Source organism: Lepus europaeus, chromosome 16, assembly GCF_033115175.1.
Source record: "Lepus europaeus isolate LE1 chromosome 16, mLepTim1.pri, whole genome shotgun sequence".
NCBI lineage: Eukaryota > Metazoa > Chordata > Mammalia > Lagomorpha > Leporidae > Lepus > Lepus europaeus.
Genome location: NC_084842.1, coordinates 80,478,588 through 80,505,804, shown reverse-complemented (window position 1 = coordinate 80,505,804; position 27,217 = coordinate 80,478,588). Strand labels below are relative to the sequence as shown.

General features: G+C 48.3%; 1 protein-coding gene across 1 annotated transcript in view; it reads right to left on the bottom strand.

Moving 5' to 3' along the window:
- Nucleotides 1–1,810: 1,810 nt before the first annotated feature.
- PROM1 (prominin 1) overlaps nucleotides 1,811–27,217 on the bottom strand; it is a 97,651-nt gene continuing 72,244 nt past the window's right edge. Inside the window, exons 9-25 of the mRNA XM_062213392.1 lie at nucleotides 25,940–26,014; nucleotides 24,804–24,867; nucleotides 21,343–21,502; nucleotides 19,183–19,335; nucleotides 15,615–15,738; nucleotides 14,276–14,379; nucleotides 11,571–11,655; nucleotides 10,155–10,301; nucleotides 9,481–9,552; nucleotides 8,021–8,113; nucleotides 6,313–6,366; nucleotides 5,465–5,542; nucleotides 5,275–5,343; nucleotides 4,235–4,327; nucleotides 3,060–3,178; nucleotides 2,367–2,390; nucleotides 1,811–1,948 (exon numbers count right to left, since the gene is read on the bottom strand). Of these exons, the coding sequence (XP_062069376.1) occupies nucleotides 1,876–1,948; nucleotides 2,367–2,390; nucleotides 3,060–3,178; nucleotides 4,235–4,327; nucleotides 5,275–5,343; nucleotides 5,465–5,542; nucleotides 6,313–6,366; nucleotides 8,021–8,113; nucleotides 9,481–9,552; nucleotides 10,155–10,301; nucleotides 11,571–11,655; nucleotides 14,276–14,379; nucleotides 15,615–15,738; nucleotides 19,183–19,335; nucleotides 21,343–21,502; nucleotides 24,804–24,867; nucleotides 25,940–26,014 (1,587 nt within the window). The 3' untranslated portion in view covers nucleotides 1,811–1,875. The remainder of the gene's footprint in view (nucleotides 1,949–2,366; nucleotides 2,391–3,059; nucleotides 3,179–4,234; nucleotides 4,328–5,274; nucleotides 5,344–5,464; nucleotides 5,543–6,312; nucleotides 6,367–8,020; nucleotides 8,114–9,480; nucleotides 9,553–10,154; nucleotides 10,302–11,570; nucleotides 11,656–14,275; nucleotides 14,380–15,614; nucleotides 15,739–19,182; nucleotides 19,336–21,342; nucleotides 21,503–24,803; nucleotides 24,868–25,939; nucleotides 26,015–27,217) is intronic.

Below are 27,217 nucleotides of genomic sequence, written 5' to 3'. Positions count from 1 at the left end.
GTCTCAGCACTGCTTCCAGAACCCCAGCCTTGCCCACCCAGACTTGCCTCTCTCTCCAGCGTTCTCAGGCAGCCTCAGTGCACTTCTTAATACAGGGAGGACATCTGGAGATTTCACAACCAGGAAGGAAGCACCAGGAACCAATGCTACAAATTCAGAAAGTATTGGGCAGGGGAGGGCTTGGTGTTGTGGCACAGTGGGTTAAGCCACCACCTCCAATGCCGGCATCCCATATGGGTGCTAGTTCAAGTCTCAGCTGCTCCACTTCTGATCCAATGCCCTGCTAATGCGCCTGGGAAAGCAGCAGAAGATGGCCCAAATGCTGGGGTCCCCGCACCTGCATAAGAGACCTGGATGGAGTTCCAGGCTGCCGGCTTTGGCCTGGCCCAGCCCTGGCCATTGTAACCATTTGGGGAGTGAACCACTGGATGGAAGATCTCTCTCTCTCTCTCTCTTTCTCAAATAAGTAAATCTTTAAAAATAAAAAAGCAAAGAAAGTTCTGGAAGATCTGATGTTAAGACAACATAGGTGGTTGAGAACAGGTCTCCTCTGACCTTGAGATTTCCAATCTGTAAATAGCAAGATACCATCTGAGCATGCCATTCTGTGAAAAGAAGGCCAGGATTTGACACAGGCAACGATACTGTCTACTCTGCTCAGAGAAGGCCTGGCTAAGTGATACGTGCCCGGAGTCAGTGTTCACATCCCTCACAATGGGGCGCTAGCATCCAGGTCTAGCACGTTGGAGGTGGCGAACAACAAGTCAATCTGGCATTTCAGAACTTTGTCGTTCCTGGATTTTATTATTCTTACTTCTGCCAAGGACTGAATAGTCATCTTCCTGCCCCCAAATTAGATACTGAAATCCTAGTCACGAAGGTTGGGTAAGTGAAAGTGAAAAATTGCGAAACTCCATAACGCTGAAAGTTGTAAGTCAGGTAAGCCTATATCCTTCGGAAAGGACACATTTTAATAAATTTCTGAGCATTTTTAGAAACCTGATGAGGGTGGTGCATCAGCTGTTAGCAGCCAATACTGCTTAGGACAAGGATGTCCCTGACTGGTCACTTGCACCTGGGCCAGGAGGCCCACGACACAAACACCTGCTGGCAGCGCTGGGGCCTGCCCCTGCCTTTCACGTGGACGTGGCCCATGTGGATCGAGAGGCTTCTTGGACACCGTGGCTCACCCTATGCATCCATGCTAGACTCACTCCTTTGCTCCTGACATCACGTGGGGGCCCACAGACCACTGACTCAGGGCCAGCTGTGTGGACATGAGGAAGGACCATGCCCACTGAAGAGGACGGCCCAGGCGCATACGGGTCCCGCCTCTTCTGAGTGACAGATTCCTGCGTGTGTGTGTGTGTGTGTGTGACGCTTAAGTGAGCCTGGGAAGAGAGGACCCCTGGCAGGGAATGCTCAGTGCTCACTGATAAATACCCAGAACCAAGGGAAACTCCTTAATCTAGAGACTGTAAATTCATAAAGATTTTGGAGTCAGGGTTGGGCTCTTTTTCTAATTGATTACATTTGATTTAGTAGAAGAAAGGTGGAGAGGGAGAGAGAGAAGGAGGAAAAGGTCTGTGTTTATTTGATGCTGAGATGGTAACAGGAAGTATGCATGCATTCAATCCGCAGCAGGATCTAGGGTCCCACAAAGCATTTTAGGGTGACACTCCATTTCAGTCGGTAAACAATCCCACTGTTGAAGAATCTGGTGAACATTTCCTAATGGGGCACCAGGGAACCCTGTGTGGGCATGACTATGGAGGGCACAAGAAAAGTGAGGGTTATATATCGAGAGCGTGCAGAAGGCTCATTGCCACAGCTATAGCAGGTCTACCACGGGCAGGCATGCACCTGCCAGATTGTTTACCTGGTCAGCACAGGGTTGTGGACACCATGGAAGTGGTCTTTATGATAACTATTATTACCATATTCCACACTGTAACAAAAATACATACAGCGAATACACAATGTTATCTCTAAGGTGAAGATGCACTGACATCGTGGGTCACAAAGACAAGAGAATGACCGTGAAAGGCGGGGGTTGGGGGGTCATTTGTTAACTCCACAGGAGGTAGAAGAGCACACGTACAGTCTGCTCCCTTGTAAAACCAAAGACTGAAACTATTACATTACAGGGCAGCGAATACGGCACACAGAATGCCCGCTAGTTCACAAGGGCTTCTTGTGTCTTCTACATGCCAACCCTCTTTTAAAAAGGCACCGCAATTGATTTCCTGCATGTATCTGCTGTTTTTATCTCATTTAAGATGTGACTGATTTTTAAAGTCCATCATATAATAATAAAAACTTCCCCTGTTCCACCTATGAATATAGTTAAAATAAAAAAAGCTTACTTTTTCAGGGGTACAGTTTCAACACTATAAAATACAAAAAAGGGAGATATAATAATTATTATTTTTTGACTATTGAAGCTCAACAGTTCCACCCTCTACATTTTTCCACAAATTCAGACACTGACAGTGTGGATTCCAGAGAAACAGGTGTTGAGATGGGTGAAATGAAAAACCAAACACAACACACTGGCCAGACAGACAGTGCGGGGCAGGCTACAGAGGAGCCGTGACAACAGTTATCATAAAGTGAAATGCCAGGTTCCCGAGGGAGAGGAACTGCGAACGAGAAAGAAGAGGGCAGGTTAGGCGAGTGAAAAGATCGAGCAGGAGAAAAACCCCAGATCAAACAAGCCCAAGCAAAGTGGCACCGGAGAGAAACCACGACTGCTGAGCAGAAGTAGGCCATACTTAAAAACACAGAAGGTCAAGTTTAGCAGAGCTCATCCCTGGCAGGTCAGCACCACAGAGAAAATGACCCCCAGTTGCCACGGTCAATTGAATGTTTTCACCACCAAAAGAAAAAAATATAGTCAGGGGGGATGGGTCTGTTAATTAGTTAGATTTAATAGTTATATAAGGTATATACAGCTCAAAATATCACCCTGTGCCCCCATAAACAGACACAATTAGGAGCTGCCATTTAATATTAAATAAAAAATACAAGAAGAAGACCCACAGCCTGCACATACTTACTCGTCGTCATACACATCCTCTGACTCCATCCGACGATAGTACTTGGCCAGCTTTATACCAAGAATTAGAGCCGGAAGCAAAAGCAAAGTAGCTTTTCCTATGCCAAACCAAAACAAATTCTGGGGAGGAAAAAGGAAAATTAAATGCTTAAAAGATAGGAATTGGAAAGCAATAGTTGTTTGCAGAAAAATAATTGTGATTTTGTTACAAGTTTTCATTTTGTTCCTTAATACCATTTGTGAACCTATCACGAGCCGGCCACTATGTGAATTACTGCCTGATTTTGTAGCTCATTCTTTCTAAAACTCTGCGCAGATCCTATCGTCTTTGGTGGAGGCTGGATCTGAGTCTAGGACCCTCCCAACCAGCTCCTAAGCAGCCCCATTGGGTGGCCTGCCTTTGTCATCCCAAGAATCGCACAGTCAGAGCGGGGTTGGCCAGCAGGTCCAAGCTGAGTTCCCTTTCAGGAGCTGTTTCATGGTAAGATGATGGATCTACCTCATGCAGAAGCAAGGCCTGGTATATACTAAGATCTAAACAAACGCCTCATGTGAGTTCAACCAATGTTGAAGGGCCACCTCGGCCCCAATTCAGCCACTTTCCACCAAAAAAAGCAACAGTCAAGCATTCTTTTTTCCAAATGGCTGCTAACATTTGTAAGTCAGCTCCCACGTGGAAACCTGGACTTGACACAATTTCTTTAAAAACTAGAAGTTCTATCTCATGGCACTGAACCCTTGGTTCCAAGACAATGGCCAATGGCAGCTGACCAAGCCCTTCCTGCAAGAGGGGCCGTTGTCCTCAGTTTGGCACAACCCACACCACTGGTGACACTGAAGATGATGTAGGCTTAGGAAGCAATCAGAGCAGATGCAGTGGGCCTAGCTCGCATGACCCAGTGGGCACTGTACACAGTTGGACACCACTTTGGCCAGCAGCGTCCCCTTGGCCTGCCTTGGAAACCTACAACCTGCCAGGTTCCTATGGAAGCCCAAGTCTGAGGCCGCTGCTTTAGAATAGCACTATAAACAACACCATAGCCACTGTCCTCTGCCAGCAGGAGACTGACTGCGGCTGGGACCCACAGCAGCCGTGCAGTCCCTCCTGTCTTGCTCTGGGCCGAGGCCAGTGCTGCACGGCAATACCTCTTTATCTTCAGAAGATGAAGTGCTTACCAGAGGGTCGGTGAGGTAGGTACAAAAAACGACTTGGACAGTGGAGTCCAGGGCCGTGGCCACGGGTTTGCAGGATGCCAGTTTCTCAGTGATCTACAGGGTAAGAAACACAGGCAAATTCCAACTGACCCACACCCGCAATATCCCAGGAGAATTAGATGTGCATTCCCCTTTGGCCTGGTTCTAGCAAAAGGATCTCCAGGAGCGTTCTCTACAATGTGGAGCTGACGGTGGACTTGCCTGGGTGAGTTCCACAGCATATAAAATCACACATGGTTATGCGTTGCTTGGGGACAGGGAATAAATTCTGAGAAAGGCAGCACGAGGCAATGCCATCCCCATGCAACATCACAGGGTACACGTCCCAGACCTGGATGGCACAGCCTGCCGCACACCTAGGCTCCATGGTATTGCCTATTGCTGCTGTGTTGCAAGGCAAACCTGCACGGCACATTCCTGTGCTGATTACCGCAAGCCGTGTTAGCACAATGGTAAGTGTCTGTGGATCCATACATATCGCCATGTAGAAAAGGCACAGGGAAATACAGCTTTCACGGCTTCATTACAAGTCTATGGGACCACTGTGCCATGTGTGGTCTATCACTGACCAAAACGTCATTTTGCGGCTTATGACTGCGCTCCAGCACAGAATCATCATTGCCTCATTGCTTGCGAGTGTCAGGTCCCAGCCTCCCCATCTATTATCTGGAACCATACGAGCCAGCACAGCATTTCAGTCCTAGCTTCCCACCTGACCCCTTTGTTATCCACCCGAAGGATGCAGGAAGCAAGTGGAAGACCCCATCTGATACAGGTAAGTCTTAGAAGTGACAAGGGAGGCCTTGGTGGGTGGGGGATGTCCTCACACCTGGTGGTCAGGCCCCGGATGTCTTGGTCATCATCCAAGGATGTCTCCAGCGGCCTTTTGCTTACCTCCTACCAAATTATTACTCAGTTTATTTGCTCCAGATTGTGTTCTAGAAAATGAGACACCCAAGACTTGGCGCCCCCTTCTGTTCATAAAAAAATCAACTACTTACAGCATACTCAACCCACTGCAGATAATATTCAAAATGTGATGTTATAGTTCTCCCAAACTTCTTAGTTTCCTGCAAAGAAATCAAACATTGGTAAAACCATTCAAGCGTTGACAGCATGTTTGAACACTCTACGTGCTGCATTTAATCAGGAAATGCCCTCCATGCCCATGCATAGACATCAAAAACTCACTTGAATAATAATAGATGAAATATTTCTTGTGACGAAGTTCTGGGCGTCATCCAAAGAGTAAAGGGTCTTGTTCACTCCCTTTTGAAAACAAAACAAAACAGCAACAGTGGGCAGTGGATGAAGTGAGAAAAGGATTTAATTAGTGTGCACAGCGGTTTAAGAGGCATTGTCCCCAGAACCCCAAGAACATTCATGGTCCCCACTGGCTTCACAGCCTTCCCTGCACTTACAGCCCCATCCTGAAGCAGCAGCTCCTGCCCGGGCCACCTTGTGCTGTCTTAGAAGAAGAAAAGTTCACAGGAGGAATGGAAATACAGGTGGCCCTGGGAGTGATCCCCTGTGCACACACAGGGCTGACAGGCTGGGCATGTGACTTGCTCTGGACAGGGCAACGTCAGCAATGGTGGCAATGCAGGGGTTCTGAGCAGTGGCTCCAAGGACTTCCTGTGTTTCCATTCATCCTCTGAGCTCCTGCGCTTCCCTGGGTGAGCATGAGGTGGCCCGGGCAGGAGCCATTCCTTCAGCCTGCGGAGAAGCCAAGCAGTGACCACGAACCTCTGCGGTGGAAGACATCGAGGTTGTGGACAGATAGGCTAGGCAACGTTACCTCCTTAAAAGTGGGCCCCTCACATTTTAAAGCTTGCTTCCAACACATCAAGTCACAGATTTCACCTACGTACCAGCAACCTGCAGAAATAAGGGCTGCAGGAAAGAATCAGCAAGCAGTTTGGTCAACTGCTGAGCCTTGTCTGTTCTTCCGTCAAGTGCCTACAAAGGTCAATGCCTCCGACTCTCTGCTGGTGTCGTCTAACAAAACCTCACAACAGCCAAAGGAAACCAAGGCTTACCTGCAAGCTGCCGCTAGTGCGCTGCAGTGTCTTGACACTTCTGTGCAAAGTGACCTGGAGCACAAACACACACAAAGTTTGCACGCATCAGCAAGACCACCTGCCTCGGGTCCCAGGTCCTCCTTCCCCCCAACACAGCCATCAGGTCCGGCTTTACTGGGTAATCATGGTTTCCTTCTAGAAAAAGCAACAGACACAAGCAGCAAAGCGTGCCTCTGATGTAAAAAGTTTAAAGACCACACGTTCTCAAGCTTTGATGGGCAGTGCATGGCAGGCCAAGCTGTCCAGGAGATCCCTAGGAACTAAGTTTGCCCAGAGGGCGAGGCACTAAAATAAAGGCCAGGGATGGCCTGCCTGCATGGCTTAGGTCAGAGATTGGCAAACTTCATCTGTGCAGGGCCAGACGGTAAAGACTTCGGGCTTTGCAGGCCATGGCTATACCAAAGACTCAACTTTCCCTCTGTAGACATAGCAGCCACAGACAGCTTGTAAATAAGTGAGGGTGGCTGTGTTCCAATAAAACTGTATTTAAAAAAAACTAGCAACATTTTGAGTTGGCTGCTGGGCTCTGGTTTGTGGGGGGCCCTAGCTTGCCAATCCACTGTATTATCTTCTTAAAAATTTTTAAAAGAGTTTATTTATTTGAAAAGCAGAATTACAGAGAAAGAGGGAGGATGAGAGAAAGATCTTCCATCTGGTGGTTCACTCCCCAGATGGCCACAATGACCGGGGCCAGAGCAGGCCAAAGCCAGGGGCCTGAATTCCACCCTGGTCTCCCATATGGATGGCAGGGGCCCACGCGATTGAGCCAAGGTTGCCCCAGTCAAGGAGTCCTGCCTACTTCAAGTTTCCTTTCGCATTCACATTTTAGGAAAATGCAAAAACAGCTTCAAATGGTAACAAACTTGTGTTGGACACAAACAAGGACAGCAGAGAACCGTGATGAGCACAGCACATAGATTGAGAACATTTAATAGGAGGACTTTGTGAATACCCGGATGAGTTAGGAAATCAGAGGGAAGAAACAAAAAAGAGAGACAGAATACAAACGAGATCCAGAAGGTTCGGACGTCGCTTCTCTGAACGAGCCACTGACTCAAGAACCCAGTTTCCACACAGCTGCGACCTTGACAGAGACAAGCCACAGGCAAGAAGAATGATAATTCCTCCTACTGCTGGGGCCCTCAGAGGTCAGGTTTACATCATCCTGAGCCAGGTAAGAGCCAGGCAGAAATTGCCCCCCTCCTTTAATTTTATTTAATTGTAAGTTTAGATGAAGAGACTGAGAAGTTGTAATATTTTGGAGACGCAGGATTTGAAACCAGGGCTGTCTTTATCTAAAACTGCTTTGACTGCATTGAGGCCAGAAGCCAGAGGAGCTGAGACGGGAAGGGGACAGGAGAGAGAAGAGGGGAGGCCCAGGCACTGAGACAGCCCCAGGTGCTAATGGGTGCAGAACTAAAAGTATCTGGGAAAGAGGCCTGATGGCTCCTGCCTGTCCCCATGCAAATGGGAAAAGAAAGGAAACAAGAGGCGCACTGTGCCATTTAAGTTCTGCCATCTTTCAAGTTCAGCTCAGTTTCCGAGGCTGAGGCCGGTGGGGTGGGTTGGAGCAGGTGTCTCTATGCTACATGTGGGCCAGCTAGGTGCAAGCGGCTTTGCTCGGGGTCCAGTGAAATGCCAGAGGCTGCCAACGAGCAAGCATTACCAGTGACTGTTCCATCGGAATGACTTGCTGCTCATGAATTGCTGTAATATTTTGTGCAGCCTCCTTCATGGAGTTTTTCAAATTTCCTGGGGGCTACAAGGAGAAGAAAACACACACAGATCAACACCATCTTTCCAGATTCTGAGGGACTCTCTCTACGGTCAGGAGCCCAAGCAGCCACAGCATAAGCATGCACACCACTGTGGGTGTGCACGGGGCTGCAAATCCAAGAACAATGGGCTCTCGGCATCACCCCACACTCATGAGCCCTTTCTGAGCACCAGAACCCGTTCTCTCTCTCTCCACCCCACTGCAGTGTAGCCACTATCACGTTCCCATTTTACAGATGAGGGAAGTAAGGCACAGAAGGATGAAATATGTTCCCTGCTAAGCTTCTACTGTTAGGAAGAGGCTGAGTCAGGATTCACACTCTGGTCTTCCTCTAGAGCCCGGGTTGCTCTTGATGGTGGGATGCTGCTTCTTGGAGGGGACCACAAGGCCATTTGGTCACCAGCTGGCCGGGGAGTTAATGAAGGGGAGTTAATGGAGGAGTTAATGAAGGGGGAGCTTTGGTGGCTCTACCCTCTCTGCTGTGGACTCTTGTGTCAATGTGGCTGAACTGAGCGATGCTTAGATGGCTGGGCGTGTCTGTGCAGGTGTTTCCAGGAAAGCTTGGCCTCCATATGGGAGCCCCATGCAACCACTGGGAGGCTGGGTGCAAAATGACAAGGGGGAGATAAAGGGAATCCCACGTCCTCACTCCCTCTCTGCCCTGGAGAAGAGAGTCAAGCAGATGTCCTTCTCCTCCTGCCCTTGGACATCAGGACTCCAGGCTCTTGGCCTCTGGCCCCACTCCCTGCACCCAAGGCGCCCACCCCTAGGGCTCTCAGGCCCTTACCTCTGACTTGGGGCCACACGGTTGACTTCCCCGCTGGGGCTGTCATGCTACCAATTCCTCTGGCTCTTCGGTTTGCAGTTGGCCTAACGTGGGACCTCTCATCCTCCAAGACTGTGGGGCCGATTCCCCTAGTAAGTACCCTCAGTGTTTCTGGCTCTCGGGGGAGTGCTGTCTAATACCCCCACTATCCACTTCCCTTCAGGGGTGCAAAGCTCTGCATCGGAATTGTCCTCCCACATCCCCGTTGCTACTCCCTACACTGTGAGAAAAATGTCATGTGCGTGTGCATGTGTGAGCACACGTGCATATGTGTGTGTGTGTGTGTGTGTGTGGAGGTGGAGGGGCCATTGCGGTGAAAGCAGAGACACAGTGAAAGCCAAGAGGCTGCCCTGCATACTGGCTGCTCACGGAGTTCAGACCATGCAGTGATGCCGCCGGCAGGAGCTGCTGCCGCTCCCAGGGATGCGTTCAGCAGGGAGCCACCTTCACTGCCTGCCCTAAGAATGGCACTGCCCTTGACATCTACGACCATGGCAACACAAATGGGACTGTGTGAACTCACCAAATGGTTGGCTTTGGCTTCTAGATCGTATGCAAATGATAAAAGGTTCACTTTTGTGGGGGATTTTCCAGTCTACAAGAGAAGTTAAAAAAAAAAAAAGAAAGGTGTCATGGATACAGGATTTTTCAACCTTGACAATTATCTGACAGGCAGCAGATTGACCATGAACCCATACCATAAAGTAATAAAGGAAGGTGAGAAACCATAGCACAGCTGACAACATCCGCATTTTCATTTGTACACCTTATTTTTATTCAACCACGTTATTTAACCAAAAAGGGGAAATGGTCACTACAACAAGGATGAAACTCAGCACACGAAGTCAAAGAAGCTGCACACACAAGGTTACATATGTAGGACTCCAGCTGTATGAAGTTTCAGGGTAGGTAAATCCACAGAAACAGAACACATATCGGTGGTTAGGGTAGGAAGAAATGGGACAAGTGCTAATGGGTACTGTGCTTCCCAGGGATGATGGCGACGTTTGGGAACTAAACATAGAACAAATGCCACTAAACCGCTTACTTTAGAATGGCTGGCTTTAGGTTATGTGAATCTCATCTGAATCAGAAAAACAGAAAAAAAGAAACACACATATCCAGTGTTCTAACTCCCCCACACCACCACCACCAAAAAAAAAAAAAAAAGATCAGGCACACTCACACGGGTCATACCTGTGTGAGGTAGCTGGCATAATCGATTTTGTCTATTCCACATTCAGAAAATTCCTGCAGGTTTCTTTTTCCTGAGTCCCCCAGCAGAACGATGCCGTCAAGATTTATGTTCATGCTTTCAAATTCCCTGACTAGTTTTTGAGTATGCTGCATGAAAAAGAAAGGATTACAAATCAATCCATTATTCTCCAAGGATGTCACATCCTTAGTGCTTGAGGACAGCAACGAACCTGCATGGGACAAAAACAAGGATGACAGTATGCACACACATAACTGCCATTCTTCCTGGTACTCCTCTCCCTAGCTTTCCTCCCTCCTGGACTCCCTGTTCCTCCTTGGTTATGCCCTGGGGGGAGGTGGGACACAAAACAGAATGCATGCCATCTCCACCCTCACTGACCTCAAAGGGGAGAGGCTGTGTGGCCAGAGTAAGGAACCGCATCAGGACACCAGGGGTGGGGTGGGCAGAGGCCTCCACAAGGGGACAAGGGAGCACACTCAGGAGCATGGGGCCTGTGCACCCCAGCTCAAAGAGATAAAAAAAGGATGCTCAAAGGAACAAGGTAGGCAGTCACCTGGGAGGGGACCAGCCTCAGGGTCTTAACACTCAAGACTGGGGCAGGGGTCCAGGCAAAGGAGGAAGGAAGTCACTCTGTTCCACCTGCTCCCAACCCCTCTGCCTCCTGCCAAGTGTCAGCACAGTTCACTGGAGCCCGCCTTGGAGCTCTGGGGGACACGCATGATTCACAGAAATGAGGACACAGTGAGCTGTGGTCTCCATGCCAAGTCCCCAGTTCCAGACCTGGAAGGAAAGAGGGGCTGGTCTTGGAGTGCCAGTCCCTGTGGGAAGCAGGTGGGGCTTGTTCCCATAGGAAGGCAATCTGACACGAGGAGGGGTTCCAGCTGAGACCCTGCGAGACAGCTGGTTGCAAGGAGGGGAGTGAGAAAATGTTTCACAACTCGCGAGGGGTGAGGATTTGCACAACCTTGTGAATGTGCTCAATGCCACTTTAAAAAGGTTAATTTTAGGGACTGGTGTTAAGGCACAGTGGGTTAAGCCGCTATTTGCAATGCTGGCATCCCATATGGGTGCCAGTTCAAGACCCAATTGTTCCACTTCTGATCCAGCTCCCTGCTAAGGTGCTTGGGAAGGCAGTGGAAGATGGCCCCAAGTGCTTGGACCCCTGTCTCCCATGTGGGAGACCAGAATGTGGCCATCTTGGGAGGGAACCAGCAGATAGAAGATGTGTCTCTATCTCTCACTCTGCTTTTCAAATAAATAAATAAATCTTGGGGTAAAAAAAGATAATTTTAGTTTACATGAATTTTGATCTCAAAATAATAATAATAATAATAAAACCCAGCCAGATTTAGAAAGACAATTTATTAGTTCCAGGACTGGTTCTAGGCACTCACCTGTCCGATGTTGAGCTGTTCGGTGATGTTGAAGCGGTTCTGCAGCTGAAGTGTGGTATAAATGCCTTTATCATCTTTGCAGTCGCTATGGGAAGAAACAGAGAAATCATGACTCAGGACAGCAGCCGTAGCTACTGGCTACCACCGTCCAATGCTAAGGATGAGAACAGGCGACTGTTGCCCTCTGTACAAACTGGATGTAAAACGAGTGGTCACAGGAGTCTCCTTCAGCCCCTAGCCCCTGTCATTCCTGACTTTATTCCCTGCTTTGCCAATGGTCCCATTTTTGGAATAGATATGATAGGATGGATAAATTTCCTTCTGCTCTTGTGCTGTTTCTAATACTGCTGTGGACAACAAACTGGGAAGAAATAAATTCTCATTAAAATCCCACAAAACGATACTTGGTGGGAAATGTGCACCGTGAAGTAGAGTCACATGTCATTTACTGGTGAGGATTTGTTCTGAGAGATGCATCCAAGGGCGATTTTGACATTGTGGGAACCATCAACAGGGTGTACTTAGACCAGCGACGGCAGCTGTGATGTCACCCGTAACGTGCTCTTAGGGACCACTGGCTGCAACCTCTGTCACTGATCTCAACGTCGGTATGTGGACCACAACTATGTCTCACTGGCTTCATTAAAAGACTCCTGCAGGTCCTTGACAAAACTGTTTCTCCTCCATATTTCCAGGGCTGGACTTCACTTACTACATAGATGCTTAGACACATATTCTAAAGGTGATGAGGAAGATAAGAAGGGGCCACAGGCATCCAGACGTTCAGTGTAGTTTGGCTGTCAACCCAACTTGGCCACCTGTGTGAAATGGCCTCACTGCTCTGTGCCTCCATCCCCTCTCTAAATGCCTGCTCAGCTGAACCAAGAAGACTGGTCCCCATCCAACGTGTGCCCCGCCACAAAGACAGGTACATTCCAGAGCTCCAAACTTGGGAGCCAAGAACTCAGTACAAGACTCCCACGTGGGTGGCAGGAATCCAATTACATGAGCCATCAACGCTGCCTCCTAGGGTCTGCATTACCAGGAAACTGGAGTCAGGAGCCAGAGGCAGGAGTCAAATCCAGGCCATGGGTGGATGTGGGCCATGGGTGTCTTAACCACTAGGCTGAATGCGTAGTGGCATTCTACCAACATGCTTACAGGTCAAGGATAGAAAAATCTATATGAATGAACAATCATAAGAATAGGTATTCTTACAATGTGTTGGGCACTGTTAGATTCTCAAGTATCTCACTGAACCCTAAAATACTCCCAGCATTAGATTCCTGTTATCATGATTCCTGTTAACAAAGAGGAAGTGGAGTCGTCACAGGGTCCCCAGGAGTGGAGCTGGGACTGGAGCCCACGTGGTTCTGGCTGCACAGAACAGCCCTTTGGCTGCATGGCCACCATCACATCTGTGATTTGGATCTGTTCAGGGAGTTCTTGTCATTTGGCTTTGATCCTGGGCGAGGCCGTTCTTGAACAAGGCTTCTCATGGGATCCCGTGAATGCTTCTTAGGGTCACCCCAAGGACAATTGGAGAGAGGGACCCTGAGATGTCAGCATTCCAAGTTCTCAAAGGTTTCCAGTGTACTTAGGGTCACCCCAAGGACAATTGGAGAGAGGGACCCTGAGATGTCAGCATTCCAAGTTCTCAAAGGTTTCCAGTGTAAGGATTCTCTTTTTGGTCAATTTCTACAATCTCTTTTCTTTTTTTTTTTTTTTTATATTTTAATTCTTTTTTTTTTGACAGGCAGAGTTAGACAGTGAGAGAGAAGAGACAGACAGGAAGGTCTTCCTTCCGTTGGTTCACCCCCTAAATGGCCATTATGGCCGGCGCCCCAAATGGCCATTATGGCCAGCGTGCTGCACTGATCTGAAGCCAGGAGCCAGGTGCTTCCTCCTGGTCTCCCATGCAGGTGCAGGGCCCAAGCACTTGGGCCATCCTCCACTGCCTTCCTGGGCCACAGCAGAGAGCTGGCCTGGAAGAGGAGCAACCAGGACAGAATCCAGCGCCCCAACCAGGACTAGAACTCGGAGTGCTGGTGCCGCAGGCGGAGGATTAGCCTAGTGAGCTGAAGCGTCGGCCTACAATCTCTTTTCTAAGACTAAAGAGCAGCTTATCTCTGAAATTGGAATTTCTTACCAGTAAGGTAAAAAATATTTTTGAGGGGCAGGCACTGTGGTGTAGAAGGTTAAGCCTCCGCCTACAGGGCTAGCATCCCATGTGGGCACCAGTTCAAGTCCTGGCTGCTCCACTTGTGATCCAGCTCCCTGCTGATGACCTGGGAAAGCAGTGGAAGATGGCCCAAGTGCTTGGGCCCCTGCACCCATGTAGGGGACTAGGAAAAAGCTCCTGGCTCTCTTGGCTTCGGATCGGACCAGCTCCTGCCATTGTGGCCACTCGGGGAGTGAACCAGAGGATGGAAGACCCCTCTCTCTGTCTGTAGCTCTACCTCTCAAATAAATAAGTAAAGTCTTTAAAAAATATATTTTATCTTTCCTATGTCATTAATAGTTGCTTTTCACTGGAGCCTTGAAGAGGCCATTTGGGGAGTGAACCAAATGATGGAACATCTCTCTCCTTCTTTCTCTGCATCTCTGCTTTTCAAATAAATGAGTAAATCTTTAAAAAATACTTTTGAAAGCAAACTTTTTGCCCTGGAAAAAACATTTTAAGTAGAAAATGTCATGACTGATACCTGTAAACTTGTTCAAAAGTGAGCTTAATGTCTGGTTTACTAAGAACCAGGCCAGAGAGGTAGTACTTCCATTCCTCATTCAGAAGATAGGGTGTGTCCAAAACCTACAACACATAGAAAAGTGGGTTCTTTTTAAAAAAGTGTATGTAAGGTAAACAAATTTCATATATACAGATTTAAGAATATAGTGATACTCCCACCTTACCCTCCCTCCCACCCATACTCCAATCCTTCCTCCTCCTTCCTCTCTTATTCCCTTTCTTAATTTTTATAGCGATCTACTTTCAGTATACTTTATACTCACAAGATTAACCCTACACTACATAAGAAGCTCAACAAGTAGTAAGAAGGAAAAAAACACTGATCCTCAACAGCAGAGACAAAGGCTGTAAACAACCACCAAACCTCAACGTGTCAACTTCACTCCAGTACATGGTTTTACACCTACATGCATGAAACAAAATGAATATTCTGTTCAACTTGTTTTTGAGATGCTTTTCATATGCTTTTTCTCATTAATTTCTAACTTAGAAAAAATAGTGTGGTTGGAATAAATCAATTGACTACTGGGTAACACAAACCAGAATTATCGAAATGATTTTTATTTCTTGAGAGCTCTTAGCTTTACGTTAGTAAAACAAAGACACTAGAAACAGGAGTGCAAGAGCGAGCTTGATTCGGAATAACTAACTAAAGCCAGAGTAGCGGACTCAGCTCCTCTCTACCTGGACTGGAGTAAAAACTCACCCACTCTCCGGCTCTGCACCATATGTATTTGGTGAGAAATTTAGCTCACAACTCTGTATGTGCTTGAGAAAAACAGGCTGACTCTCACGTTTCCAAAATGCTTGGGACCAGCACTGGTTGCCAATCTCGGATTTGTGCAGATTTTGGAATATCTGCATGCGTACAATGAGATACACTGGGTATGAGACCACGTCTAGCCAAATTCCTTTGTGTTTCATACACGACCGACACGTGGAGCCCACAGGCACGTCTCTGAGAGGAGAGTGGCAGGGGCACCCGGGCATTCATGTTCGATGCTCTCAGTGACATTTGGAAACTACTGCTGAGGAAAATACCACACCCTCCCTCCCGCAAATACTACAATCCACACCTTAGTGAGCATGCCTTAGCCCCTGGCACTGATTATACTTACCATTCAAAAATAAGAATACCACCTTTTGTTGTCATTGTTCTTACAAATAGAAAGAATCCCAAGTTAAGGAATTAAAACCAAACTGCTCCCACTGCGGAGCTGCCCTGGAAGTAACACACAAGACACTGCGGGGTTTCCACAGAAACGTCCTCCCATCCTGAGTAGGAAAACCACATTTACCCGGAATAGCTTCCTGTTCGCGTAAGGTTCACAGATCAGTTTTTCCATATTTGCACCAACGATAAAAGCAACAACCAGGAGGAGCATCAATATCCAGGAAAAGAGGAAGCTCAATCCAGCCCCTCTGGAAACAAACAAAAATAAGTCAGTAATTATGCAAGGGATGCGTCAATATTGCCTACCAGCAGTTAGCAGATCTAACTACTCTGCCTAGGAGATGGAGGTGGAGTCTCCAGCAGCTTGTGGGCTGAACAGATCAGCCTACCCAGGAGTGAGGAGAGAAGGGCTTTGTACCATGATCTCTCAGCATATCCACAGACCATACGGTCTACTCGCTGTCTGGCGTGAGGATTAGAGCTTGGGCTCTGGAGTCAGCTGAACAGCCAATGCAGAGAGCAGAGGATACAGCAAGTAGGGAGGGTCAGAGCCTTTGAGAAGGGGCTAAAAGGGGACAACGTCTCCCTCCTTCCACAGGGATGGTGGGCAGCGGCAGGAAGAACAACCAAAGAGGCAGGCAGGGGTGTGCTGCAGAGGGCCTGGGGGCTCCAGGGAGGGGGAGCCTCTGAGGGGCTTAAAGCACAGGAGAAACACAGCCCATTCTCTCTCGGAAGAACACTCTCCGCATGGCGTGAAGGCTGGGTTTGACAGGTGCCAGTGCGGCTGGGCTACCCCTGCAGAGGCTCTTCCCAGAGCCTGGGGGTGGAGAGGAGTCAGTGGGTGGAGGAGATGTAAAAAGGGAGGGGATGGTGAAGGCAAGGCTAGGGTCCAAGGGTGACGCAGGAACACGGATGTTCTGGGCGGGAAGGGAAGATGGAGCGAGTGTGGGTCATGGCACCAGCAGCACATCACAGGGGCGATGCGTGGGAGTGAGATGCCCCTGCGGAGCTCAGCCGTCTGGGTTAGAGACATACATCAGAACACTGCGGAACACTGGGGTGGGAGCTGTCAGGAAAGAAGGGGCGGGGTGGGCGTTTGGAGCAGCAGTGAAGATGCCACTTGGGATGCCTCCATCCCAGACCGCAGTGCCTGGGTTCGAGTCCTGGCCCCTCTGCTGATTCCACGTTCCCGCTCATGTGCTCCCTGGGAGGCAGACTGAGTGTGGGGCTCCTGGCTTCAGTCTGGCCCTGCCCCCAGCTCTCGCGGGCTTTTGGAGAATGAACCAATGAGTAGAAGCTTTCTGTTTCTTTGTCTCTCTCCCTCCCTCAAATTAAAAGCATAAATAAATAAATAATAAAAAGTGAAAAAAAAAAAAAAAAAAAAGGAAAGAGGAACGCAGGTGCAGTTTTGGCTGCCGCAGGGCTCAACACGCGTTCTGGTTTCTCCAGCGAGTAAACCGCTTTACGGAGGAAGCAGCGCCATTGCCGACCCTCGGATGAAAGTGACTGCGCTTGTGTCGTCTCCCACTGCGCATGTGTCCAGCTGCATCCAGGAGGCCTTTGGAGCCAGAGAAAAGTCGGCCATGCAGGGGGGTGAGGGTGGGAGTCCCTCAGGAAAGAACTCGGAGCCACCCGAGGGCCGCAGTGCGGCTGAAATGAATCTGGCAGCACCTGAACGTTACCAGCCTTTCTCCCACTGCTGAGATAAATCCCTAGAGGCCCCAAGCCGCGGCTTTGTCTCTGTGAGTCCGGCCTCTGCAGCAGTATCTAAACAGGTGCCTCCATCAATTTCTTCATGGCTTCTCCTCTTTCCCATGAAGCTGGATAACAGTGTATTGAGTTATATGTCTTCTTTTATTATTTTTATTTTTTGGTAAGATTTATTCATTTATTTAAAAAGCAGCTGGCCAGGCAGAGAAAGAGAGCAGGATCTTCCCTCTGCTGTTTCACTCCCTAGATCATAACAACTGGGGCTGGGCCAGGCTGAAGTCAGGAGCCAGGAGCTCCATCCAGGTCTCCAATGTGGGTGGCAGGGGCCCAAACACTTGCACCATCATCTGCTGCCTTCCCCGGAGTGTTAGCAGGGAACTGGATCAGAAGCAGAGCAGCTGGGACATGAACTGGCGCTTCAGTATGCGATGCTGGCATCGCAAGTAGTGGCTTAACCCGCTGGACCGCAACACCGGCCACTTCGGGTTAGATTTCTAATAAAGTATGAACAGAATTTTATGAATTTTTTTCAGAGCAACTTTCTCCTTCCTTTAAGCAGTTAAAGAGGTCGATTGTGTACACTCACCACCAAAATGCTTATAAAACAGTCAAGTTATCAGGATTATTAAGTTCTTAACATCAAACTAATTTTCTACCTACAAAAGGCAACACAAATACATTTTTAGTTGCCAGTGTGATTTCTTCTTCTTTTCCCTTCTTTGTCCAGAAGTACTGGCAGTTAAGTATAAGGGAACTTCAAAACAATTTGTGGGAAAATGGAATTAAAAGATAAGCTTAGTTTGGTGTAAAATGTTTTAAATTCATGCATAACTTTTCATAAGATGCATTTTTTCGTGAAATTTTTGAAGCCCTTTTGTTTACGCATGGATTTAAAATTTTTCTGTGCCCACATAAACATTTTTTAATGCCATTTTCCACAAGCATTTGAAGTCCCCTTGTGGGGACTCAGTTTAAGTCTGTGAGCAGGTGGGCTTCTCCATGGGTGCGGTCCTTTGCCTAGTCTTGGCAGACCCCAGGCCATTGGCTTCACACTTGCTTTCTAAGACTTTTGTGCTTGCATTCATGTTAATGGAAGCTTGTACCGCACTGGGGCTCGATTGTATTAGGGAAAGGACTTAGAGCTCACGAGAAGTCTGTGACTCCTTGTTTAATGCATGTCACTTGCCCTGTGGCTTCTTCCACCCCACATCAGTGAAACAAGAAGTTAAACAGGACTGAGGTCCGTTCTCTATTCCCTAACCTCCTCGAGCCCCATCAGGCTCCTCTCACTGATTCTCAATGAGCTCATCACAAAGGAGGCTGCAGACCTGGCGCACACACAGCTTCCTTCCCTTGAAGCCTTCAACACCAACAGCTGCTTCCTAGCTTACCTTTCTAGAGCCATCTCCAGGTGCACCTGGTCCTTGCCTGCCCTGATGGGTTCAAGGTCTTTTCATGCCCATGACTCGGGTGTGGACGGCTTTGAAGCAGACACCGTGGCTCCAGGTGCATTCCCCACTACCTGGCACCTGCTCTCCTCCTGGACTCAGACTACTGGGCTAAATGCCAAGCTTGCTGGGCTGGCAGCCTTTGTCCCCAGTCAGTTCTGGAGTCTCAAGCTAGGGATACTACCGACCATCTGCAGCAGTGTCTGACATGAGGTCAGCTCATCTTCTGGTGAATGAACGGATGAATGAATGAAAAGAAGGAACAGAGGAATCAAGGACATCAATTTGGGAATGACTTCCAGGACAGCTGCTTTATCAAGGAGCCCACTATGTGTACACAGTGCTTTTCAGCTCGTCTATCAAACCGCCATCAACTTAGAATTTTCTTTGACTTCCTACACTAGATGAAAATACACAAACCAAGGAAGGTTCACTCACACCAAGACGTCTACTACACTGGAGCCCCTAGTGTGTGACCTTGGTCCCCTCCCTGTGTTCCCGCCCGGCACAGGACAAAGAAGAGCGGACACTCACACCATGAGGAAGATGCCTCCAGTGTTGGAGACGCAGCCCCTGGTGGTGGGGGTGGCCAGTCTGTTGTAGCCACATACGCCCAGCAGTAAGCCCAAGTTAAAGAAAATTATGATGAGAGTCAACAGGAAGCAGATGATCAAGCAAACCAGCCACCTGGTGGAGCAAACACAGTGACGTTACATAAAACTCATCGGGCTATGGCCAGAGCAGCTGAGAGCTACTTGACAATCTACTCACAGAGGGCCACACTGCTGGGGAAATTTCCCTACCCACCAACTCCTCCAACCCAGCTAGAAACAGCCATTGTTCTTGTAGGTTTGAGGTTCTCTCTCTCTCTCTCTGGACATGGCACTATTGCTTTCTTCCTTATCTTGAACCCCAAAGGTATTACATGGGTTCCTTGAATAGGGCTTGGAAGTTTCTCCAAGGCTACAGATCGAAATGCCCCTTCCGACTTTGAAGTGCCTTCCGTGTCCCTGACGCCGGAAGTGCCTATGGGAATGCTAACCAAGACGTGGACAGATCATGGTTAACCTACAGATAAGGAAATGGTGTGCTCTTTTCCCCTGGGCTTTCTCTCTTTAGTAAACCAGCAGCACTCAATGTGGCGGATACGTGGAGTATTTAGCATGTTCCGAGCATCCCCAGTCAGATGTCTGCAGGATGCAAGGCTCCTGGGAGACAGCTGAGGATAACTGATCCTCCCCACCAAGTCTCTCGCATTCCCAGAAGGTGCAGGTTTTCCCAGAAGCTGATGGGTATCCCAGGGTACAAATTAAGAGGCTGGAAAACCGAGAATTTGCTTCTGCTCGGTTCCTCTTGACAGAAGTCACCGCTGAAGCTTTTCATTGGATTAAGAGCAATCTTGTAATTACACACTAGCCGTCAGCAGCTGTGCTATGGAGGCTCGTTCCAGATATTGGAGACACAAAATTAAATAAGTCATAGAGTCTGACCTCAGGAAGTCTTTTAGTGTTAATAATAAATCATCTTCTTAGTTAAATTTCTTTTTAAAGCAAGTTTAAGCCCTGGGGCAGGAGGACGAAGGTGGGAGAGTGGATGGCAGACAGGGGGACAGATGGTGCTATGGTTCTTTCTCATTTGTGAGATGGAGCTCGAATGAGATGGTAAGGTCTCGGACAAAGGGTCTGCTTAGGTCTGTCCTGACACCTGCTGGCGTGGATGCCCGGCAGGGATCCAGGGAGCTTGTCGAATACAGGGCAATGGCTCAGCCGCACAGTTTGAAAACCAACCTCTGCCATGTTCTAGCTGAACTTGACTTCCTCGAACCCACATTTCCCTGGGGGGCTCAGATTTTGGTGAATATTAAATGAGACATCGTGTACAAGGTGCTTTGTGGACACACTGTAATTCTCCCCAAAATGCTAGCCATTATTGTTACTGTCTTATTCTTTGTTCTCTTGCGTGAGAAAGAACCCCAGTGGGAACGAGTCTCCCCTTCTCATGGGCTGGGGCAGCATGCATGGTTCTGCTGAGAGGCCCTGGGCTGGGACTTCACAGGGGTACTGCGACTGAGGTGTCAGGGAGCCTGTCAGTCTCTGCACCCCCCAAGTCCTTCCCTCCCCAGCGCTCTGTCTGAGACGTCAGCCATCCTGTCATTCCCCCAGGGCTGAGCCTCATCTGCATTTCTAACCATTGGGCACAGCGGCCACTCACCTAAGCTCTCACCCAGGCAATTTATAGCTAGGAAGAGGATGCTCTTTTAGTAAGAACTATCCTCTATGTTTTTTTTTTTTTAATAAACCAACTTGAAGAGAATATTTTTCAAATGTCCCTCTTCATTACTTTTAAGCTTCAAACTCCCATTGTATGCCTGAAAATTATAATGAAGATTCTAGAAGCCACCAATGACATCAACATTGCAGGGCATTAAATAGGTGGCTTTCTCCAGTCTTCAACATTTTTAGAAAAAGGACACTTGACAAACTCACATGGGGAGCCACACAACTCTGCTCCGAGCCACTCCAATTTCAGTGGCCATTTTACCTAAGGGACCAGATATTGCTCTTGTTATGAACATCGCCTAGGGCTGACAGGATTTGCTCTCCTAAGATTATCCTTGGGAAACCTCACACATTTATCCTGTCCTGTACACCAAGTTTCGTTCTCCTCGTCTACGAGCTCAAAGGAGGCGCTCACCAGTAGGAATCAGCTTCTTCCACCTTGGGCAAAATGTCGTGGAGGTACTTCTCAGATTCATTCATGTAACCGATGAAATTGTCCAGGGTCTCCTTGATAGGGAGCTGCTGGGTTACACTGTCGATTTCTGAACCAGTGGAATCCAAGACCTTTTTGATCTCTGACAACAAAGGCACCTGGGTTATGCATTTTTCAAACATAGAAGAAAAGGCAAACTTGGACTTTTTCCCATGCTGTGTGTGTGTTTAACATGTTAAGATTCTACAGCAAGCATCAGTACAGCCGAGACCATGGCAAAGCAATGAGTTAACCAGAGAGCAAGGTGGGACTACAGATGGCAGTGAGATAGCAAAGTCAAGCCAGGGTGTTTTTTCTTCTACTTACTTTGCTAAAAATAACAACAATAACACTAAAACGGATCCCGTGGTGAGAATGTCTACTGTGCCAACCACATGCCAGGTGCTTCCATAGCCACAGCTCACTTGTTCTGCTGATGTCAGCATTGCCAGTCCCCCCTGGACTCACAGCCACCAGAGGCAGGGATGTCCCATTACCTGCCCACACATCTCTTTTTCAGAAAGCACTGGCAATGGGCCTGGAACTGGTGTGAGTCTAACTCGGAAGTCCTTGTTCCATGATTTTGGAAAATAAATAAAAGCGATTCCTCCAGGTATGGTTGTATTTTCATTAACATTTCACTTGACGTACAAATTGGGACTTCTTTAAAAAGTACCTGTGTGGCCCCTACATGCAAAAAACCAAGAGTATTCCTGGTCCTCACACAGGAGACAAGATCAAAGAAATGTCAGCTTTCGGGAAAGTGTCTGTCACCTGTGACAGGCCCTAGCCTAGGATCAACACTTCCTGGGGTGCACTCAGCTGCACCAATGCTTTGAGGTTGGCCACATGGAGGCTTTTGATAGGGACACACTAGGACCCCCAGTGGTCCAAAGTCCCTGCTCCCTCGGTGGGCTGGGGCAGGGTGGGGGAGGGGTGGAGCTTTTCGCCTCAGCAGGCAGAGGGCAGAGGAGCAGTTCCCAGAAGCGTCCTGGCCCCGGAAGATGGCAGCGTGGTCCAAAAGGCCACTCATTGGGCAGGGAGCTGCTCCCAAGTGGGCTTTTCAGAGACTGAAATGGAGGCATCAAAGACACGGAATGGGGTGGCCGAGCCCTGGGGGTTTGCTCGCTCCACAGTGGTTTGTGTGAGAAAGCACCCAAGGACCCTGGGCTGAGACAACTCTGCGGAACTTTGAGAGTGTGATGTGTAGACTCGTGGCGGCTGGGGGCCCTTGTCGCGTGGCATGGCTGCCCCCACGCACCATACAGTTCCCCCCGGCCAGGCTACCCTGGGCTCTCGCATGTGTGGCTGGGCCTTCTCAGCAAACCCCTTTTGCAGGCTCAGTTACAGGCTACTTTCTCCAAGAAGTCTGCCCTGCCCTCTCCCCACCTCGGCTCCCGGCGTGGTCCGTGTGACAAATGACATGTGTGGGCACGCCTGGCCGAAGGTCAAGCGGGGGACGTGCCTTTTGCATCCCACATCCCCAGCGCCTGGCAGAACCTGGCACGAAGCTGGCGCTCAGAAAGTGCGTTTGGAGTAGGACAGAACAACCCCAACGTGGGAGCCGAGGAGGTGACCATGAACGCCTGACTCCGAGGCTGGCGGGGCCTCCCGTGTGTTTAGGCAGCGACCCCACGTGCCGTGGGCCTCGCTCCTGCATGCTGTGCTCTTTGCTTGGTCAGACTTACAAGGGAAGGTGCACACACGGGCAGGAGAAGTCCAGAGAGGGGAAACAAACAAAATGACAGATTAGTAAGCAGGTGGCTACAGCCACACAGCATGCGTTTGCCTTCTGATGTTAGCGGGGAAAGTTCACGCTGGGAACTCCGTCTTCAACATCTCCATACTTCAAAGTAGAATCTTACATTAAACACAAACTATCTAAAGCCTAGGGAACAGGATCAAGATCTTTTTCCCAAACTCTTAATGGGGTGAAGGAACACCATTAGAAAAACAAAAAACACACACACACAAATACTCCTACCCGAATATTTTAAAAACCACTTGGTCAGGGGAAAAAGAATCAATGAGGGGGTGATTTTCTGACAAACACAGAAGGTAGCCGTAACAGCTTCAGGGAGTTCTCCAAGCAAACGGCCCAGCCTGGTGCCCCTCAGTTCTGCACTAAGACTGTGGACACTGCGTTCTCCCTCTGTGTGCTCACTCCAGATGCCACCACTGGATGCAGCACAAAGCCACTATCGAAGGCATTGCCTCTGCTCTCCCCGCCCCCAAGCAACCTTGGGAGCCCTAAACACCCTGTAGCAGCTTCAGCAGACAAACAGGAACCTTCCTTAAAGACAAAATAAGTTCTTAGCTACAGGATTCCTAAAACAAAGCAAAAACAATTTTAAGTTCTTTTAGAAAATACAATAATGCCCAGCTTTTCCCCAGTGAAAACAGTCAGGCTATAATTCTCTTTTCTATGGCTGTTGTCTGCTCTGTAGGAACGCACAGGGATTCACCCCAGTGCAGCCCTCACCATATAGCACTGGCCACCTAGGTGATGTCACAGTGTTAAATAAAAGCATTATTTTGATTTATTTATTCATTTGACAGATAGAGTTAGACAGAGAGAGACAGAGGGAAAGGTCTTCTTTCCGCTGGTTCACCCCCCAAATGGCTGCCACGGCCGGCGTTGCACCAATCCGAAGCCAGGAGCCAGGTACTTGCTCCTGGTCTCCCATGGGGGTGCAGGGGCCCAAGCACATGGGCCATCTTCCACTGCCCTCCCAGGCCACAGTAGAGAGCTGGACTGGAAGAAGAGCAACCGGGACTAGAACCCGGTGCCCATATGAGATGCCCGTGCCACAGGCAGAGGATTAACCAAGTGAGCCACGGCGTCGGCCCCAATAAAAGCATTATTATGTTTTTAAAATCTACATCGTTTCTCTAATTGAAAAGCTCTGATGTTCATTTGGTTTTCAAGGTTTAACTGAGAGACCACTTTTTATTTACAGTTTTTTCTATTTTGACCAACAGCTTAATTTTTAAAAAATGTATTTGATTTCATTTTATTTGAAAAGCAGAGAGATAGATAGAATGAGATCTTTTATCCTCTGATCCACTCTCCAAATGCCCACAACAGCCAGGACTGGGCCAGGCTGCACCCAGAAGCCCAGAGTTCAATGCAGGCTTTTCACTGAGGCCACTGTCTCCTGCCTCTCAGGCATATTGGCAGGAAGCTGAGTGGAAAGTGTGGCAGCCGGGGCCTGACCCAGTGCTCAGATACTGGATGCAGGCGTCCCAAGTGGAGACTTCAGGGCCGCACCACGTGCCTGAGCCTGACAGTTTTTTTAAGAGGAAAAGGGCAATGCCATCCTTAATGACACATTTCCGTGTACTGTAGCCATGCAGTTCCCAACAGTGAGAGAGACAGAATGACCTCGGAGTGGGAGGCTCACCTGCTATGACGGCCGAGCTTTGGTTTTGTACCCTCTCAGGTATGTCATTGAAGGATTTGTAGCCCTAGAAAATATTTCAAATAAATGGACGCACACAGGAAAATGAAGACCAGATGACTTAGTACTCATTTTTCTGCTTGAGGTGGAGTAGAGAAATAAATTGAAAATATAACACTTTTCTTGAAGCTGAAATTATAATATGGTCATCAAGAATCTAAAAAAGAAAAACCCTCAAGAAAACATTTTTTTTAATTTAAATCAACGATCATGTTAGAAGCTTTCATACAGACCAATGACCAAGCCTTTCAAATGCCTGTTTTGTCAGGACACACAGACAAGGAGTTAATCAATGTGAGATGCTTTTGAGTCAAGCATGAAACTTCCCTCTCCCTTTCCTGTACACCGAGGGCACGCTATTAAACCATAATCTACAAACATGTTTCCTGTGGAGGAGGTACCTACTGGTTGCCTAAATAGCAACAACTAGTGAGCTCCTAGGTAAATCATGGTGTTCTAGACCACACTGTCCCGACTTTTGGGGGCTAACGGCCTAGCAGGGAGGACAGAGATGTTAAAGAAATAATTACAGTTAGGAAGAACTTAGCAGAATATTTGCAATGCTGCGAGAGTGTATTAGAAAAGGTTTTGGCCTGGCCAAGGTGCTAGGAAAGGCCTGTTTAGAGAAGCGATGTAGGAAGCTTTAAAGATTAAATAGGTAGGTGAAGGAAGAGGAGAAAGAAGAGAGAGCCAGGCAGAGGCATTGCAAGTGCACAATGTGGCAGCCAGAAAGCAGCGTGGCTGAGGCGTCGGCAGAGTGGGCAGCAGTTGGAATCAGAACTCCTGTGGGGTCTGGCACTGGACCTGCTAAGTTCCGTGCCCAGGAAAGCAGAGGGTGTTTGGTGCTTTCTCTAGCATATGGGGCTTTGCACTTAGTAGGAGCTTAGCAAAAGTGTCTTGAATTGAAATGGTGAACAAAATTACCTGGAAGATAATAGCTACCCCCCTTCATGACAACCCTTGAATTTCAATGCTTTGGTGTTTTTTGTTTTGTTCTGTTTTTTGCTGGTTTCTATTTTCTTACGTACTACTGATATAAAACAAGCTACCGCATTTTCCCCAACAAACAAACAACATACCTGTTCAACCATGCCATCCAAATCAGTACTCAGAACATCATTAACTTTGTTAAGTTCTGCATCCACTGATGGGAGCTGAAATTTTATAAAACAAAACATAAGGCAAGGAGGTTACCCACAAAATAATTCCTCATAAAAAAAAGTCCTTTTGTAGCCAAGTTGCAAAGCGACAATATTACGGAGCAGGGCCTCAGTTTCTTTTGTACAATACAGCATTGTTGGGGGAAATCACTTAGCGCTCAGAACGGCCCCGACAAGTACCAGCCTGTGGCCGTCTGGAGGTCTCTTGCTGTGACCAGCTAGAAATGAGGCATAGAAATCAGTACAGATGCAGCATCCGTGACCTTACACTTGCAAGAACTGCATGTTGTTGGAGAAAGTAGGATGCAACCTTTGAAACATGACTTTGAAAAGTCACCCAGTCAGTGGCTGTATTCCTGCGTAGACTGGACTGGGTTTTCCACTGATGGCCCCACACATGAACCTGCAGGGAGTGTTTCAGTGATCAGCAGGACGCAGTCTCACTCTGAGACGTTTCCTTGGCTGGCACTGTATGAGAAACTTCCATCTAATCACAAGAGGACATCAGACAAACCTGAAGGGGAGGCTGCTCTGCACAACAAACGGCCAGCTAAAAAAAATCAGTGTCGCAAAAGGAAAAAGACTGAGAAACTATTCCAGATGAAAAGGAGAGAGAGCCAACTACAACATGAGCCAGGCCTGGACCCTGGGCTGGAAGAGGAAGAGACCCTTGGAAAAGGCCGGGGCGGTGTGGGTCAATGTTCCGTGCCCTGATCTTGATAACCACATAATGGTTATGTAAAGTGAGGAAATGCCCTAAAACACGTAGGGGCAAAGAGACATGAAGTCGGTAACTTATCCTCCACTTATCTTTTCAGGAAAGAACAAAAGGCCTAGCATTGTATGCATTTATGTAACAATGTGAATAGATGGGCAAACAGAGAAAATGATATGGCAAGGCAAATGGGACATGACCAAGGCTGCAGGCTGGTGTTCCATGTCCTACGCTTGTAGCTTTTCTGCATTTTGAAGCCTCATTAAAATAAAAAAAAATTACCTCTGAACAACTTACATGCAGCTCAGCTCTAAATAACTGTCTGAGAGGCAGATTGCTAGGGTGCAGTGGATTTAGCCATCGCTTGGGACGCCCACATCCCACATCCAAGTGCCTGAGATGGACTCTCTCCACCTCCGGGCCAGCTCCTGGGAGGCAGCAGATAACGGCCCAAGTGCTTGGGTCCCTGCCACTCATGTGGG